This window comes from Hylobates moloch, unplaced genomic scaffold, assembly GCF_009828535.3.
Source record: "Hylobates moloch isolate HMO894 unplaced genomic scaffold, HMol_V3 SCAFFOLD_17, whole genome shotgun sequence".
Taxonomy (NCBI): domain Eukaryota; kingdom Metazoa; phylum Chordata; class Mammalia; order Primates; family Hylobatidae; genus Hylobates; species Hylobates moloch.
In genome coordinates, this window is record NW_026652292.1 from 29,127,648 (window position 1) to 29,145,246 (window position 17,599).

Below are 17,599 nucleotides of genomic sequence, written 5' to 3' on the forward strand. Positions count from 1 at the left end.
CATTTTACTGACGAGGAAAGGGAGATGGAGGGATGTTATCCTACAGTTTGTAAGCTGCAAAGCAGGAGGCAGTCTGGCTTCAGAGAGTCAGAACCAGGCACGGTGGCTCATACCTCCAAACCCACCACTCTTGGAGGACAAGGCAGGAGGATCACTCAAGCTCAGAAGTTCAAGACCTGCCTGGGCAACATAGTGAGACTTCATTTCTACAAAATGCAGGTCAAGGCTGTAGTGAGCTGTGGTCACGTCACTGCACACCAGCCTTGGCAACAGAATGAGATCCTGTCTCAAAAAAAAAATTTTTTTATTTTTGGCCGGGCACGGTGGCTCACGCCTGTATCCCAGCACTTTGGGAGGCCGAGGTGGGCGGATCACGAGGTCAGGAGATGGAGACCATCCTGGTTAACACGGTGAAACCCCGTCTCTTCTAAAAATACACACACACACACAAAATTAGCTGGGCGTGGTGGTGGGCACCTGTAATCCCAGCTACTTGGGAGGCTGAGGCAGGAGAATGGTGTGAACCCAGGAGGCGGAGCTTGCCGTTTAAATTAAAAAATAGAAAGATTTGGCCAGGCGCGATGGCCCATGCCTGTATTCCCAGCTCTTTGGGAGGCCAAGGCAGGTGGATCACTTGAGGTCAGAAGTTCAAGACCAGCCTGATCAACAAGGCAAATCCCCGTCTCTACTTAAAATACACACCAAAAATTAGCCAGGTGTGGTGGTGTGTGCCTGTAATCCCAGTTACTCGGGAGGCTGAGGCGGGAGAATTGCTTGAACCTGGGAGGCGGAGGTTGCAGTGCCAAGATTGTGCCACTGCACTCCAGCCTGGGCGACAGAGCAAGACTCCGTCTCAAAAAAAAAAAAAAAAAAAAAGATATACAAGGCTACCATCTACCATCACTCCAGAACATTCCCTTGTGCCCCTTCCCAGTCCACCCCTGCCCCACCTCCACCAATCTCTACTGTTTCCCCCCACCCCACCCCACTCCCATCAGCTGGGGAGAGAGGAGAGGTCTTTTCCATCCTCTCCCGGAGGCTACTGCAGTAGCATTCCAAGCAGAGTCCTCAGGGTCAGTCCAGGGATGAAATGCCATCCGTCTGCATTCTTTTCCTTCCCAGGAATGGCATGCACTTGTGCCCTTTCAGTGCTGGGGATGAGTAAGCACGACATTCATTGGGCCCCAGACTTCTGCGAAGACAATTTGAAAAGCCCTCCATGCAGGATTTCATAAAAACATTCAGGGCCAGACAGCCCTTTATGATACTGGCTAGCAAAATGAAAGTTTTTAAAAAACAAGTCCAAAAAACTTACTGTGTGTGAACCTACAGATTATATATTGAAAAAAGCTTACTGTGCATATTTTCATATGATGACACACTTCATATCCTTTAATTGCTAAGGGCAGACAGTGTAATAGGGAATTTAAAAAGAAAAGAACCTGGGTCTGAACCACAAAACAGGCTGAGATGTCTGTTTTTAGACATAAAACCACTCAAATTACTTTTCAATATATGATATTTAAAACACTGATTTTGCACTAACTACCCACAGCTAGCCTGATTATCAACAAACTCAAGTTTAGGCACTTGGACACATCCCTGGTTACACTGGAACCCACGGAACAAACAGGGTCTTGCCTCTCCCACCCTCATACTAGTACATTTCAGGGTGTTGTGTGTGTGTGTGGAAGGCGGACCCAATAAGGCCATGCATCTCTATAGCTCTTGTCTCTGCAGCAGGGCAGGGGCTTCCTGTGTGCTCAGCCCCAAATTATCCTGCCCCAGGGACGCATTTATAAATAATCTAGAGCCACAGTGGGACACAAGCCCAGCACACCACCACAGGAAGGGCTCAGAAAACAGGCTTGCTTGCTTGCTTCATTTATTTATTTATTTAGAGATGCAGTCTCGCTCTATTTATTTATTTATTTAGAGATGGAGTCTCGCTCTATTTATTTAGAGATGGAGTCTCGCTCTATTTATTTAGAGATGGAGTCTCGCTCTATTTATTTATTTATTTATTTAGAGATGGAGTCTCACTCTGTCGCCCAAGCTTGAGTGCAGTGGTGTGATCTCTGCTCACTGCAAACTCCGCCTCCTGGGTTCATGCCATTCTCTTGCCTCAGCCTCCCAAGTAGCTGGTACTACAGGTGCCCACCACCATGCCTGGCTAATTTTTTTGTATTTTTAGTAGAGACAGGGTTTCACCATGTTAGCCAGGATGGTCTCGATCTCCTGACCTAGTGATTGGCCTCCCAAAGTGCTGGATTACAGGTGTGAGCCACCGCGCCTGGCCACAAAACAGGCTATAGACAGGCCCCCCTCTGCCTCCAACTCCCTTAATGATAGGGGACATGAAGGCACAGGGGCTAGTTCCCAACAGGAGCCGACCCCCCACCCTATTTCACACTGGATGGAGAACGTTCCACTCTTTACTCCCCAAGTCCCTCCATGCCCTCACCTGGACATCAAGGAACAAGCAAAATCAAGAATGAGAGACAGCTAAGTCCACCAAAAGTACAAGAGCTAAACAAATGTGGAAAATAAGACGAGAAGCTGCTAAACTCTACGGTCACAACTACTACTTGGGAATTTAATACAGACACCAAAGAAGCAAAACATCTGAAAAGCACGTGGCATCCATGAGAGCTTATTAAATTCCAGGGATGTCTCAGAGCTAGCTTTCTGGACACAGTAGTGTGCTGGCCAGATAGGAAAGGGGGATGGGGACAAGCAGCAGAGTGGGAAGCCTCCTCTGTAGGTAGGAAAGGTCAAAGAAATATGAACCTTGTTTCTCAGAACATACAAAGTGCTATGTCTCAATCTAGTTAAGTATTAAACAAAACGAATTAGAAACAAATCCTGCTCTCATAAGCCATCTCACCCTGTGCTCGCTCACTTAACCTCTCTGGAAGCAAAAACAAAGCCTTTTTCTATCTTTCATGGTTTAAATGTACTCAGATCTCTTCCAGCAATTTTTATTCCAGAGTAACAGAATTCTAATTTTACAGATCCCCACAAAAAGCAGAGAGGTATTAATATTTGATTTCAGCGTTAAAAACTCTTTTCTTTTAATCACCCTATCCCCACCGTGTTTTTTCTTCAGCATTTTATCATCACCTAGGATTTTTTTTTTTTTCAGACGGAGCCCTCCTCTGTTGCCCAGGCTGGAGTGCCGTGGTGCGATCTTGGCTCACTGCAACCTCCGCCTCTCAGGTTCAAGCGATTCTCCTGCCTCATCCTCCCGAGTAGCTGGGATCACAGGCATGTGCCACCACACCAAGCTAATTTTGTATTTTTTAGTAGAGACAGGGTTTCACCACGTTGCCAGGCTGGTCTTGAACTCCCGACACTTCAGGTTATCTGCCTGCTTTGGCCTCCCAAAGTGCTGGGATTACAGGCGTGAGCCACAGTGTCAGCTAAATTTTTTTACTATTTTTACTTTAGATTCAGAGGGTACATGTGCAGGTTTATTACATGGGTATATTGCGTGATGCTGAAATTTGGGCTTCAATTGAACCCATCACTCAAATGGTGAACACAGTACCCAACAGGTAGTTTTTCAACCCTTTCCCGACTCCCTCCCCATTTTGAGTCCCCTGTGTCTGTTGTTCTCATCTCTATGTCCAATACCCAATGTTTAGCTCCCACTTATGAGAACATTCAGTATTTGGTTTTCTGTTTCTGCATTAATTCACTTAGGATAATGGACTCTAGCTGCATCCATGTTGCCACAAAGGACATGATTCCATTCTTTTTTATAGCTGTATAGTATCCCATGGTGTATATGTACACATTTTCCTGATCCAATCCATCATTGATGGGCACCTGGGTTGATTCCATGTCTTTGCTATTGTGAATAGTGCTGTGATATACATGTAACTGCAAATCGCCTGAGATTTTAAATATTTGTTTGGTTATTGGTTCCCACCACCAAACCTCCCTCTGCCCCACAAGAACGCAAACTGCACTCTTCCCTGCTGTCCCCATTGGCCCTGCCAAGTACCCAGTACATGCTCAGTATTTCCCGAAAGAATGAAAGGGATTACTCCATGTGTTGTACCAACCACACCAAGTACAGTATTGCTTGTAAATTGTGCTTTAATTTCTGCAATCAGATATGATGCAGTGAGATACAAGTATAAACTTTCATTGTGCATCCAGAAAATAAAAAGCACAAGTATACAGGTTTAGCTCAACAGCTTATTCCCTTATAAAGAAAAAAAAGTTTTGAATTAAAGCTAGTTTATCTTCAGTGTAAAAACTTGGAGGTATAAACAAACTCAAGATATTATATACAGTAAATTAATTTACATTTCCAAACTTGCACAGTACAGCATTTTAAACAAAGTAAATGGTCTCATTTCAGCTTTCACTGTTAAGCATAATCCACATCCCAATCTCGGATAAAAATTTCACAATATATAAATCCATTGAGAATTCTGTACACAAATACAAGTTATAGAAATCTGATTTCAAATATAAATACAAAAATTGTCATGACCTTACACGTTACAACAGCTTATTTTTCTATTGTAATTTAAAAAAATCATAGAAAAATATTTCAATGCACATTCAACTGCTATGACAAAGGCCATGACCTTGTGCCTTTAAACCATACTTTGTAGAGTGTAAAGCATCACACTGGGCATTTTTGGAATGAAAATTACGAAGCCTGAAGAGGCGACTGTATAAATATTCACGTTATAATGTGGTAACAAAAATAGCTCCATAGCATATTTGGGAGGCAATGGGGCAGAGAAGGAAGTGGAGGTTAGTGCTAATTTAAGAAGGCCTATAGAATGTATGTGAAGGTAGCTAAGGAACTAGTTAGTGTATTTTAAAATCCCTATTGCAAGCCTAACACTGACCTCGCTAGTAACTCTTAAGGCAATCAAGACAGAACATGTGTTTGGCCCCCAGATGCACGAATCCTGCCCTCCCCTCAACCTTTATTCATCTTAACAGACCAACCTGGCTCCTGCATTAATATGGAGTGGGGAGAACAGCAAAACAATTCACCGTATGTACAAAAGACAATTCAGTGCAAACCTAGAAACTTCTCTTAGTCAATAGTTTCCAATTTTCTTTTTTTGAGACTAGGTCTTGCTCCATCACCCAGGCTGGAGTGCAGTGGCACGATCTTAGCTCACTGCAACCTCCACCTCCCGGGCTCACGGGATCCTCCCACCTCAGCCTCCCGAGTAGCTGGGACTACAGGCACGCACCACCACACCCGGCTAATTTTTGTATTTTTAGTAGAGGGGGTTTTGCCATGTTGCCTGGGCTGGTCTCGAACTCCTGGGCTCAAGCAATTCGCCCACCTGAGCCTCCCAAAGTGCTGGGATTACAGGCGTGAGCCACCACACCCGGCCTAAAATTTTCTTATTGCCCTTGAGCAACTGAAAGTTTTTCCAAACATGTAACATTCAAATTGGGAGCCATACTGAAGAGCAAATACATGTAAAAGGCAAACATTCAATTTAAAACATTCTAATGAGTTTTGTTTTTTTCCTCTTTTATGAGATTTCACAGGGTTCCACTGAGAACAAAAAAAACTGCTCCTTACAAAGTATACTTTCCTGCAAAAAAAAAAAAAAAAAAAAAATATATATATATATATATATATATATATATCACTTAGACAGCAGATCCAAGGTGACCAGGCATAGTCAAGTTTCTTCTATGGCTTTTAAAATCACTGAGGTATCATATGATAATCATCACTTCTGATATTTATGTTTAAGCTGCTTTCCTATGAAAGCCACATTCAAAAGTGACCCAATCCCATCAGTCCATAAAGTAAAAGAATGTGAGGAACTCGGCTCAGGGGTTGCGGCAGAAAACTGCAATCACAAGTGCTCCAAAGCCTCAGCAGGCAAGTAGAAAAAGGCGAAGCGATTTGTTCCAAACAAGGAGAGACTGCAGAGGAACGGAAGCTCCTCAGGAAGGATCTCAGGCAAAGAAACAGATCCCCGCAGCGTAACCAAGAGGTTTGGCAGTGAGACACTGGGACTACACACACCAAGGCAGGGAGTGCAGAGGGACAGCGGCGAGTGGTGTGGAGCAGGCGGAGGAAGACCTGGGGCTGGCAGCACAGAAAAGAGGATGGTGGCTGGCTAGCCCCCACCTACAGGCAAAGTGACAGGGTCTGTGAAGAAGGGAGGGTGGTCTGAAGCATCAGGATGGATGACACCAGTGGAACTTCCCAGGTGTTTTAAAGGCAAGGGGGCGTAGAAAGAAAAAAATGTGATGGTTTAAGTAAATGCCACACATCTTAATACCTCTATCTGAATCTTCAACTCGCCATACAAATACATAAAGCTGAACTTGCTTCTATAATTCAGATGGGTTACACAGAAACTTACTATTCCCAATGACTGGATAAATTATCTTGGCACAAAGAGGATCTGAAGAAAGTATCAAGTCCGAGAATATCTTACTGAAGCCCTTTCTGGTAGTAAACTGTTCATTGTGGGCTCTGTATAATACTTAGGCATCAGAAAACGGCCACAACCCTAGTACGGGTCAAGTAATAATTCCTTCCAATTAATAATACTACAGATGTGGTTTTAATTGCATAGTCTTTTAGAATCATGAAAAATAATGAGAGCCACCTCTTTTCCCGAAGGCCCAGGTTTATTCCAACGGAGTGCTGGGCTAAGGACCCGGCCAGCATTAGCTGTAGCGTGACACGAATCCAGGGATCAGCTGTCCCAATCTCCCACATTCCTCTTTCACAATTACTTAACAAACAGGTCACACATCCCCTAGGTCCACGCACTCATCTTCTCGTTTGGCCAAATCGTCTTCATCTCCCAAAGCTTTCCAGCCACTGGTGGGTAAGATGGGCTTAGAGGAATGTCGCTGGAGCAGAGCGAAAGGAAACAAAGATGAGAGGCGGGCAGAGTTCCTCAGCAGGCAGGGGGCCTCGGCCTGGGGGGCCTGCTGGCTGTGGTGTCTCTCGTCAATCTTCTCTTGTAAACTCTGGACTTCCTCCATCATTTCCAAGAGTTTCCTCATAGTGGCCACTTGGCCACCACCTAGGATTTGGGCTTCTGGAATCCAACGCAGGTAGCGCTGGGCCCAGACTTTGATTTCGGGCCCCTCGATATGCGGTAACAACAAACCATGGTAGTCCGTGGACTTGCTATGCCAGCTGTCATAGAACTCTCGAAAGTTGTCTTGGAGCTCATCAGAAGAATTAATAAGTTTGCTAATTCTCTTGCCCAGAAGGTTTTTAATTAAATGATCTGTTTCTTCCCTGAAAAATCCTCTTTTGGGAGATGACTTAGATTGTGTAAGTGGCAAAGAAAGTTGTCGTTGATGCTTTCAGAGAAAACACAAATAAAAATTGCTGGTTAACATAACAGGCACAGTTAACAGCTGTTACCATAAAAAAAAAAAAGAGCATAACCCTGCTTTAACAAGTTCCAAGAGACATCAGCGTTGCCATGTGAATGCACACTCATTAACACACTGTGACATCCAGAGGTGGGGTATTCCTGTGTATTCCCATGGTGCACACTGTGCCAGAAACAAATGGGAAAGCAGGTGCACGTGGCAGCTGTGCAGAAAGGCATGCTGGGACACAGAGAAAGGCGCTTTTGGTGCCCTCCTCCTCTGTCACAGGGGCACCACAGGACACAAAGTACTTCTGAAAAAGCTGTTTAACTTAAGATAGTTTAATGATTTGGGGGAACTTGTGGGTCAGGCCTATTCATGTTCTAAAGAGAAAAAGATGTTTCTTCTTTGAGCACTTTAAGGCTGTTAACCACTACAATCTTCTGAACAACTGCAAGGAGGCACTGCTAACTACCAGAAGATACTATCGCATGGGTGAAATAGCAGCTTATCAGGCATCCAGTGGGAGTTTAAGCCTAAGTCATAAAGATTCTTTTAGATAAAGAAAACAGGCAAGTGAGAGCAAAGAAACGTGATGAGCCAGCTAAGCTGACCAGACCTGTCTGGCAACCTGCATGGAGTAGAAAATGGGAGAGCATTTTCATATTTTCATATTTCCCTCCTTGGTCATTCTCTCTGTGGCCAGAGCAGAGTATTATATTTGGGGGTGCACTGTGAAAGGGTTGTGAGGCTGGGCGCAGTAGCTCATGCCTGTAATCCTAGCACTTTGGGAGACCGAGGAAGGCAGATCACCTGAGGCCAGGAGTTCAAGACCAACCTCAACCTGGCCAAAATGGCAAAACCCCATCTCTACCAAAAATACAAAAAATTAGCAGGGTGTGGTGGTGGGCACCTGAGGCTGACGGAGGAGAATTGCTTGAACCCAGGAGGCAGAGGCTGCAGTGAGCCGAGAGCACGCCATTGCACTCCAGCCTGGGCAATGACAGCGAAACTCCGGCTCGCAAAAAAAAAAAAAAAAAAGGGTTGTAAAAGATGGATGTGGTCAGAAGGTCATGAGGGTTCCCCAGTGCCCAAAGCAGAAGTAAAAACATGTGGGGAAAAGCTGTTTGTCCAGCTCTTTTGCTACTGTTCATTTGAAGTAAGAAGAGATAACAACTTAATTTTCAGGCTCACTCTAAAACTCTCTAACATATTTCCATCAGTGGTTCTTCCTTGTAAAAAGATATTCTTTATTGTAAAGAAAATTATTTCCTTATTATGAAATACGGAATAACAATAAAAATGTTAAAAAGAAAGCAAAACCATCCACAAGACCACAACTCAGAGGTGACCAGGATTTGACTTTCCATCCAGGGTCAGGAAAGATGAAGGCCAGGATTCAGTGGCCTCTCTTTTTCTCCATCGTGAAGATGTGCCAGGCAGGGCAGGGACTACACTGAACCACCACCCAGTGCTTCCTGCCTGCTCGGTGCTGTGCTCAGTACTCACATTCACTGAGCACCTCATTCTCAAAGTCGCTATTATTGCCCCACTTTACAAGCAAGGAAACTAAGGCACAGAAGTAAGCAATCTGCCAAAGGCACTCCTGCTCAGTGCCAAAGGTGGTTCAAATAGTCTGGCTCCAGAGCCTGGGCTCTCTACTGAGCTCTCCTTGGTCCTGGAAGCCCCCTTCTCTCTATCTCCTAAGCGAAGGGAGCACTCAAGACCAGCTGACATGCCAGCAGCTCTGCAGGCCAAAGCCTAGCCCGAGCCTGCGGCTGACACCGAGGCTGCACACTGGAACGGGTCCCCCCGCCCCCGTGTGGCATTCGCACGGCAGCACCACATGCTGCTCAGCCCCTGCTTCCTCAGAGTCTCTGCAGAACTTCCCCCAGGCCACCAGGCCGCTCAACACGTTGCCCCACCTGATATCTGATCTTCTTACCCAAAGGCTTCAAGGTTTCTTGTCGCCCCCGTCCTAACTGTGATTTAGCTAGTGCAACCTGAAATTCTCCACCCCTTCAGCTCAGTCCTTTCCCACCTGCCAACTCCTGGAGCTTAGGCTGTCTGTCCCTATCTCCCAAGGAAAAGAAATGATTAGAAAAGCTAGGTCTGAGGAGAGAAATGAAATCCATTATTGGAAGGGGGAGCCTTAGGTTCCCCCCTGTAAAACAAGGGACGTTGTCCTCGCTGTCTCTGAGGTCCCCTGCTACTCCGGCACAGGGCAGTTTCTGTGGTGCCAATCCAGCGCTCATGACAATGTGCATGCAGCCACCAGGGGGCGCAACACACTGAAGAAAAACCAATTTCTGGCCAAGCTGTTCTGGGGCTCAGGGCAATTCTGGTCAAACTGGCAGGAGAGGCTCAGCCAGGAAGGGGAAACTCCACCCTGGGCCTGCGGCCCCTAAAAGGGCAGAGTGGCTGTTCTGAGTCGTTCAGCAGCCAACATCGTCTCTGCTGGCCGTGGCTCACCCAGGTCCCCAGTCCTCTTTAGAATGGAACCAACTCTAACACCAGAAAGGGCCAGGCTTTCTGAAGCCCTCCAGATCAGGCAGGATAAGGATGGCATGAAGAAGGCAGTGACACGCATCGACTTAGACTTACCATCACTGCTCTCTCCTTTGTGGACTCTGTGGGGGAGAAATTCTGGGCCTGGAGACAGAGCTAGGAAATGTCAGTTAAATAATTCATCAGTTAGGGAACTTAGGGATTATCAACTAAAATGAGTTTCTGACATTTGTGGTTCATAGCATAGGTCAGCAAACTGGCCACCCCTCAGGCCAAATCTGGCCTGGTGCCTGTTCTCATAAACACTGGAACACAGCTATGCCTACTTGTTCACCTACTAAGGCTCCTTTTTTTTTTTTTTTAAAGTAAAGGAATAAAGAATGGCTGCTCCATGGGCAGAGCAGACTAAGGCTTCTTTTGTACTACAGTGGTAGAGGTGTAGTTGTGACAGAGACTTTGCAGCCTTTGACAGTTTTGCAACCTGTGGTTTACAGGCACAGCTCATTAAGAAAAGTCTTACTATTTATTATAATAAATGAACTGGTATTGGCCAAGTAAAACCCACACAATCAATGTTCCTTTTACTCTACTAACACACACACACAGGCAGGACAAGACACGATTCCATGGAGTATGACCAGGGCGGCAGCATCCACAGTGACATTTGGCAAATGGGCCTGTTGCACCAGGGCAAAGGTGATTTGCTGAAAGCAAAGGATTCTAATGGCCCTTGACAATTTGACCATCACAAGTCTCAACTCTGCAGACTGCTTCGAGGGGTAGAAAATGCTGGCAGACAGAATCCATAAGTACCTTTTATCATTACATGCATGGGGTCTGGGCAGCTGAACGGGGTTTAGACATGTGGACATCTTACTTTGAAGCGCATTCCTTTCCGTGGGCCTTTGTCCAGTTTTGGCTTTTCCACATAAAGAGGGTTTTTGAGCAACATCTGGGCTTTGGGTTCAAACTGCACAGACCAATCCCACACGGTGAGCAGATTCAGAGGCTTGCTTTGTGTATCCTGGCCTTCTCTACCCTGCCAAAACAAGCACAGGTCATGCTGTCTTCCAGGGAGGGCTGAGGAAGGCAAACACATACTTCTGGACACAGGCACCAGGAAGCATGGTCCTGCCGTGCCCTAAGAATGAATAATCGTGGGCACTTAAGGCTGAGGCTACCTGTGGTTATTCACTACAAGCTTTTGGTGGGGGAGGAGGGCAAGAACAAGGACACCTCCTTTCCAGCAGTCTGTACGCCAGCCGCTGTGCTGGGTGCTTCCACAGCCTCGCGAGGTAACTGTTGTTTTTCCAATTTTACATTTGAGGAAACCAAGGCTCAGAAAACTGAACTGCCCAAGGTCACGAAGCTGGTGAGTCACAAGGCTGAGCTCTGAAAGCAGGGCTGTTGCTCCTACTTCACTGGGGGATTTGGTAATCCTCCCAGCTCAAGCAAAGCCTGCAGCCCTCAGGAGGCTGCTCAGAAGCACTGAGATTATCTAATTGGGGGCACAGTCCAGGAAGGGCCAAAAGGGTTAAGATGGAAGGAGAAGGCTAGCTTCCCTGCTCTGCTGGTTCCCATTCTCTTCACAGAGGAGTTCCAGGCATCAGGCAAAATGGGAGGACATCTGGTCTGACTGTCTTTCAAACGGACAGCTTTGAATTTTGCTTAATTCCCCAGCTTCAACACTTGCTTCCAGTTCCAATATTTACCATGTCACCATGGGTGAGTTACTTATCCTTTTTTTGCCTCGGCTTCCTCCAGGATAATAAAAATGCATACGCCATAGGGTGCTGTAATGAGTAAATATTAATACCTAAGAAGCTCTTAGACCAATGCTTGGTATATAGTTAGTGTTCAATATCTTTTTTAAAATACGGAACGTCTCATGAGTTTGCATGTCATCCTCTTGCAGGGGCCATGCTAATCTTCTCTGTATCATTCCAACTTTAGTTTAGTGTATGTGCTGCCAAGTGAGCACTATTTTTAGCAACAGTATTACTGCATCCTATTTGTGAGAAGAAGCCTCTTTAATACACAGGTTCCTAAGAGGGACTCTTACCATGTTAGTATCTTTTTGATGAGGTGAATTGAAGAAGAAGGTGCTAAAAATAGGTATGTACAGGCTATCTGACAAAACAGTCAGGTAAGTCTCTGTGAATTCAAATGCCGGGGGATGCTGGTGCACCAGCTGCCAGACACAATCTAGGAAAAGCAGGAACACAGGAACCTGCATGAAAACAAGATATGTTACTTGGTGGGCAGAGCCCAGAGCAAGCCATCCTGAGTTCAGGGGGCAGCCACCTCAACAGCTGTGGAATAAGCACTTCTGAGGACTTCATTCTCTGGGAAACACAGAATACTCCATTCCATCCCAAGTGAGAAATACGCTCAACTGAAATCACATGCTTGCGATTTACATGCCTATCTGTGTCAAAGACATTTCAAAGATGAAATATGTAAAAACCTCATTATGGATCAGTATTACAGATGAGCATCTGCAATTGATTCTGATAATAGAAAATACTAACTTAGAACCCCAATTAAGCAAAACATTAACTCCTCCAAAAAAATTCCATTCTTCCATTAGTAGTACTGTATTACCAAAAAAATGTTACTTAATTGTGAGTGCTACTTTGAATTTTGTCAATAAAAAGTTATGGGGGGTGGGAGGGAACTTCCATTCCTCATCTGCCCACACACTAACTGACAGAGTTTGATCTTGGAGACCAACCTGGAAGGAGAAGCCTCACTGTCCACCCCGCAGTGAGGGCCCAGAAGACAACGGGGATGGGAGACAAGGGAGAAGCAGTGAAAGTGAGTTTCAAAATGCTTTCAAAATGTATCTTTACAAATCCACAAGCCTCATTTATTAGCTCCCGGGGTGAGCCCTTGATGAGCAGGAAGAGTAGTTTCTAGTGTGCTTTATCATTTAGAAAGCGCTTATCCTCCCTGATTCACCAGTGATCCTGCCAGGGGGCTAAGAGAAGCTATGTTAGTCTCTCCCTTACAGAGGAGGAAAGGGAAGACTGGAGATGCCTGGAGGCCGGTCCCTAGGGTCTCACACAGGGCTCATGTTTCTTTTCAATTTTCCTTCAAAACTCCAATATATCCATGTTGAGATGCTAAGAAACATTTGTACAGCAACTTTATTTCACACTTCATTTTATGCATAATATCATTAAATAGAGTGGAAAATATTTGAACTGCAATGTATAGGCAGGGCAATAGGCTCAGAAAATATGAGTGACTTCTTCAAGGGCTGGGTGAACAGCAGCAGATCAGGTTTCTTCTTAGACCTTAGACTCTTTCCCCATTAGACGTGGTGCCTGCCAGTCCTCCTTTTCTCAAGATATACAAAAACATATGGGTAGGCGCGGTGGCTCATGTGTGTATTTCCAGCACTTTGAGAGGCTGAGGCAGATGGATCACTTGAGCCCGGGAGTCTGAGAACAACCTGGGCAACATGGCAAAACCCATCTCTGCAAAAAATACAAAAATTAGCTAGGCATGGTAGTGTACGCCTATAGTCCCAGCTACTCAGGAGGCTGAGGCAGGAGGATTGCTTGAGCCCAGGGGGTTGAAACTGCAGTAAGCCATGACTGTGCAACTATATTCCAGCCTGGGCAACAGAGAGAGACCATGTCTCAAAAACAAAACAAGGCCGGGCGCTGTGGCTCATGCCTGTAATCCCAGCACTTTGGGAGGCTGACGTAGGTGAATCACCTGAGGTCATGAGTTCGATACCAGCCTGACCAACATGGTGAAACCCCATCTCTACTAAAAATACAAAATTAGCCAGGAATGGAGGGGCATGCCTGTAATCTCAGCTACTTAAGAGGCTGAGGCAGGAGAATCACTTGAACCTGGGAAGAGGAGGTTGCAGTGAGCCAAGATCATGCCATTGCACTCCCGCCTGGGCAACAAGAGCGAAACTCCTTCTCCAAAAAAAAAAAAAGAAAAAAAAGAAAAAAACAACCATACTCGTCTCCACAAAGTATCAGTTCTCTCTGCCTCCCATGTTATGTAAATGCCGTCAACCTTTCAAATTAGTTCCTTAAAGTCCCTTCCAGGACTGAAAGATGTGATTTCTATTCATCTCAATGGGACACAGATGAGTACAGGCCAGGCCTGAAAGAAACCATCTTGCTCAGTGAGAGAGACCTGGATCACCCAAGGAATCTGCCAAGCCCTTACGATCAGGAGCCATGGCTCTGTGTGCCCACAGCATTCTGTGTTAAGCTGTTCTGCACCACAGACAGGACATGCTGACTACCTGGAGTATGAAAAACCACAAGTCACACTGCTAGCATACGTCAGTGCTGCTGGTGAGTTGATTAAAGGAAGTTTGTGTGTTTTCATTTTTCCTTCCACCAATCATCAATAAGGCAGCCAAAGGAGTGTGTACAGCTGTCATCTAGACATGTACACCACAATTTGGGGGACTCATTTTCACCAAGTGACCTAAAATGCTAACTCTCCTGTGCCTGAACTTGGAGGTCCAGGTCTGGGGCGATTAATCCAGACAGAAGCAGAAGAGGCTGTGGGGACAGTCCCACCCACGCTACCACTAAGGCCCTGGTAACAGATGGCATTAACATAACCCTGTGCTTTCTTTTTTTGAGACGGAGTCTCATTCTGTCACCCAGGCTGGAATGCAGTGGCACAATCTCGGCTCACTGCAACCTCTGCCTCCCGAGTTTAAGTGATTCTCCTGCCTCAGCCTCCCGAGTAGCTGGGACTACAGGTATGTGCCACCATGCCCGGCTAATTCTTTGTATTTTTAGTAGAGACGGGGTTTCACCGTGTTAGCCAGGATGGTCTCGACCTCCTGACCTTGTGATCCACCTGCCGTGGCCTCCCAAAGTCCTGGGATTACAGGTGTGAGCCACCGTGCCTGGCACCTGTGCTTTATTTCAAAAAGGTTTATGTGCAAGGAAAATTGACTCTGAATAGCCAGGTGCGGTGGCTCATGCCTGTAATCCCAGCACTTTGGGAGGCTGAGGCAGGTGGGTCACTTGAGGTCAGGAGTTCAAGACCAGCCTGGCCAACATGGCGAAACCCCATCTCTACTAAAAATACAAAAAATTAGCCGGGCATGGTGGCACACCTGTAATGCCAATTACTAGGGAGGCTGAGGCAGGAGATAAGCTTAAACCCAGAAGGCAGAGGCTGCAGTGAGCTGAGACTGCACCACTGCACTCTAGCCTGTGCAACAGAGCAAGACTCCGTCTCAAAAAAAAAAAAAAAAAATTGACTCTGAAAATCTGAAATCATTCAGTTCCAAAATCTAAAACTTTATTTTGAGATGGGGTCTCACTGTCACTCAGGCTGGAGTGCAGTGGCACAACCATGGCTCACTGCAGCTTTGACCTCGCGGGCTCAAGCAATCCTCTCACCTCACCTTCCCTAGTAGCTGGGACTGTAGTCAGGCATCACCATGCCCAGTTTAGTTTATTTTATTTTAATTTTTGGTAGAGACGAGGTCTGTCTATGTTGCCCAGGCTGGTTTCAAACTCCTGTTCTCCCAAAGTGCTGGGATTACAGGTGCAAACCACCATGCCAGGCCTCCAATTTTTGGATTAAGGATGCTCAACCAGTAATGGGGTGCAAATATTCCAAAATCCAAAACAATTTGAAATCTGAAACACTTCTGGTCCCATGACTTTCAGATAAGGGATGTTCAACCTATATTTTCTGTAGAAAACCTGCACCCTGCATATCTATTTATTGCAAAGACTAATTTTGTAGAAAAGGTAGGAGTCTCCCTCACTGAGTTACTTTATATTTAAGTCTTATTAATAAATATTATTCCCACTATGAAATATGTATACACCCTTGGTGTACACAATTTAGAAAACTCTGAACATACTTGTTAATATCTCTTTCCTCTGGGAAAGGTTTCACTATTATTTAAAGTATCCAAAGTCATCACACAATGAAATGATCCTAGTTTTCTTAACAAACCTGTTCGGCTTACACTTTGCAAGCAGCAATCCTACATCTGATGACAGGTATTAAATAAGAGATTCAGTAGTTCTCCCCATGACGGAAACAGTCTGCAGTGAGGGAACTCACCTCCTCTTTGTCGTTCTGGCGGAGATGGTTGCAGCGATCCAAGAAACAGTGGCCACCCGTGACCCACTCCTTTTGGATGAGGCTCTGGAAACCAATTCTGGTTCTGCAGTGAGGGTCCATCATCAGTTGCACCAGAGAGGAAATGAGACAGCAGAGGTCGGATGCATTCTCCTCTAGGAGAGGCCCAGCAGCAGTGCAAAGAGGAAGGAGGGCATAAAATGTTAAAAAGTTTCAGAATGCTCTCACTTGCACAGTTAAAAGTAGGATTCCCAACACCAAGGTTTACTATTAGTGGTCATGTTCTTATTCCCTAAAGGCAAGAGCCAATAACAACGGGTTATGTTTTCAGACTGAGAGATGAACTGCTCTAGCATGTCTAGTACAGGTTCTGGCACACACTGGTACTAAATATGGATTTGCATACTGAATAAATAAATGCAGCATTACAAAGCTACTTTCAGCATGTGGGGTCTAGGTGTGTCACACAGAGACAGCAGAATCACCCACATAATGATGACCTGCCAGGCTCCGCAGGCCAAGACTAAAGCTCTTCCTTCCTGGGGTGTGGAAGCCTCCGTCACTGAACTCCTGGGGTGTGGAAGCCTCCATCACTGAACTCCTCCTGGGGTGTGGAAGCCTCCATCACTGAACTCCTGGGGTGTGGAAGCCTCCGTCACTGAACTCCTGGGGTGTAGAAGCCTCCGTCACTGAACTCCTGGGGTGTAGAAGCCTCCGTCACTGAACTCCTGGGGTGTGGAAGCCTCCGTCACTGAACTCCTGGGGTGTAGAAGCCTCCGTCACTGAACTCCTGGGGTGTGGAAGCCTCCGTCACTGAACTCCTGGGGTGTAGAAGCCTCCGTCACTGAACTCCTGGGGTGTAGAAGCCTCCGTCACTGAACTCCTGGGGTGTGGAAGCCTCCGTCACTGAACTCCTGGGGTGTGGAAGCCTCCGTCACTGAACTCCTGGGGTGTGGAAGCCTCCGTCACTGAACTCCTGGGGTGTGGAAGCCTCCGTCACTGAACTCCTGGGGTGTGGAAGCCTCTGTCACTGAACTCCTGGGGTGTGGAAGCCTCCGTCACTGAACTCCTGGGGTGTGGAAGCCTCCGTCACTGAACTCCTCCTGGGGTATGGAAGCCTCCGTCACTGAACTCACTATTTCACGGCTCAGCTGCTTCTCAAACTCACCTCAGACATCCCTTCCTCTACTCCTAAGTCCTCCACTAACTCTACTTTGGAGAAAGTTTAATATTTCTTGACTGTAGCAAAATTATTTCTATTTTCAGCTCTAAGGCTCTGTCCTTTTGTTTGAGGGGAACAGAGGTGCCTGCTTCTCCTGCCTAGCCTAGGAGACAAACTCTCCTTGGTCTACTTCCACATGCCCACCTGCCATGCACTTTCCAAAACTCATCTGATGAAAAGTCCACTCACATACATGTTTAACATTCAAGACTTAGAGCAAAAGAACCACACATCTTTATCCGTGCATTTGTCTTAGAATTTTAAGATCCTAAAAGTCAGGGTCTACATCCCCGTAAGTTTCTTTTTCACAAAAATAGGTGCAATTTGAGTCATTTTTAAAAAATGTCCATGAGGAAGATGGTGCTAGTATCATTGGCGTTAGAGAAACTTAAGAATGAATTGTAGGCCAGACGTGGTGGCTCATGC

At 45.9% G+C, this 17,599-nt stretch overlaps 1 protein-coding gene and 1 non-coding gene across 5 annotated transcripts in view; both read right to left on the bottom strand.

The window, feature by feature from the left end:
* Window positions 1–4,086: 4,086 nt before the first annotated feature.
* The window catches only part of MTMR12 (myotubularin related protein 12), an 88,814-nt gene continuing 75,301 nt past the window's right edge, over window positions 4,087–17,599 (bottom strand). Inside the window, exons 13-17 of one of the 4 annotated variants that reach the window (XM_032135999.2) lie at window positions 15,934–16,106; window positions 11,918–12,085; window positions 10,733–10,894; window positions 9,952–9,999; window positions 4,087–7,332 (exon numbers count right to left, since the gene is read on the bottom strand). In XM_032135999.2, the coding sequence (XP_031991890.1) occupies window positions 6,763–7,332; window positions 9,952–9,999; window positions 10,733–10,894; window positions 11,918–12,085; window positions 15,934–16,106 (1,121 nt within the window). In that variant the 3' untranslated portion in view covers window positions 4,087–6,762. Of the gene's footprint in view, window positions 7,333–9,951; window positions 10,012–10,732; window positions 10,895–11,917; window positions 12,086–15,933; window positions 16,107–17,599 lie in introns of all 4 variants that reach the window. The other 3 variants (XM_032135998.2, XM_032136002.2, XM_032136001.2) reach the window with 3 other exon arrangements.
* LOC116457193 (U6 spliceosomal RNA) lies at window positions 11,726–11,836 on the bottom strand. The gene has a single exon (XR_004244955.1). It is a non-coding gene; the product is annotated as a U6 spliceosomal RNA (small nuclear RNA).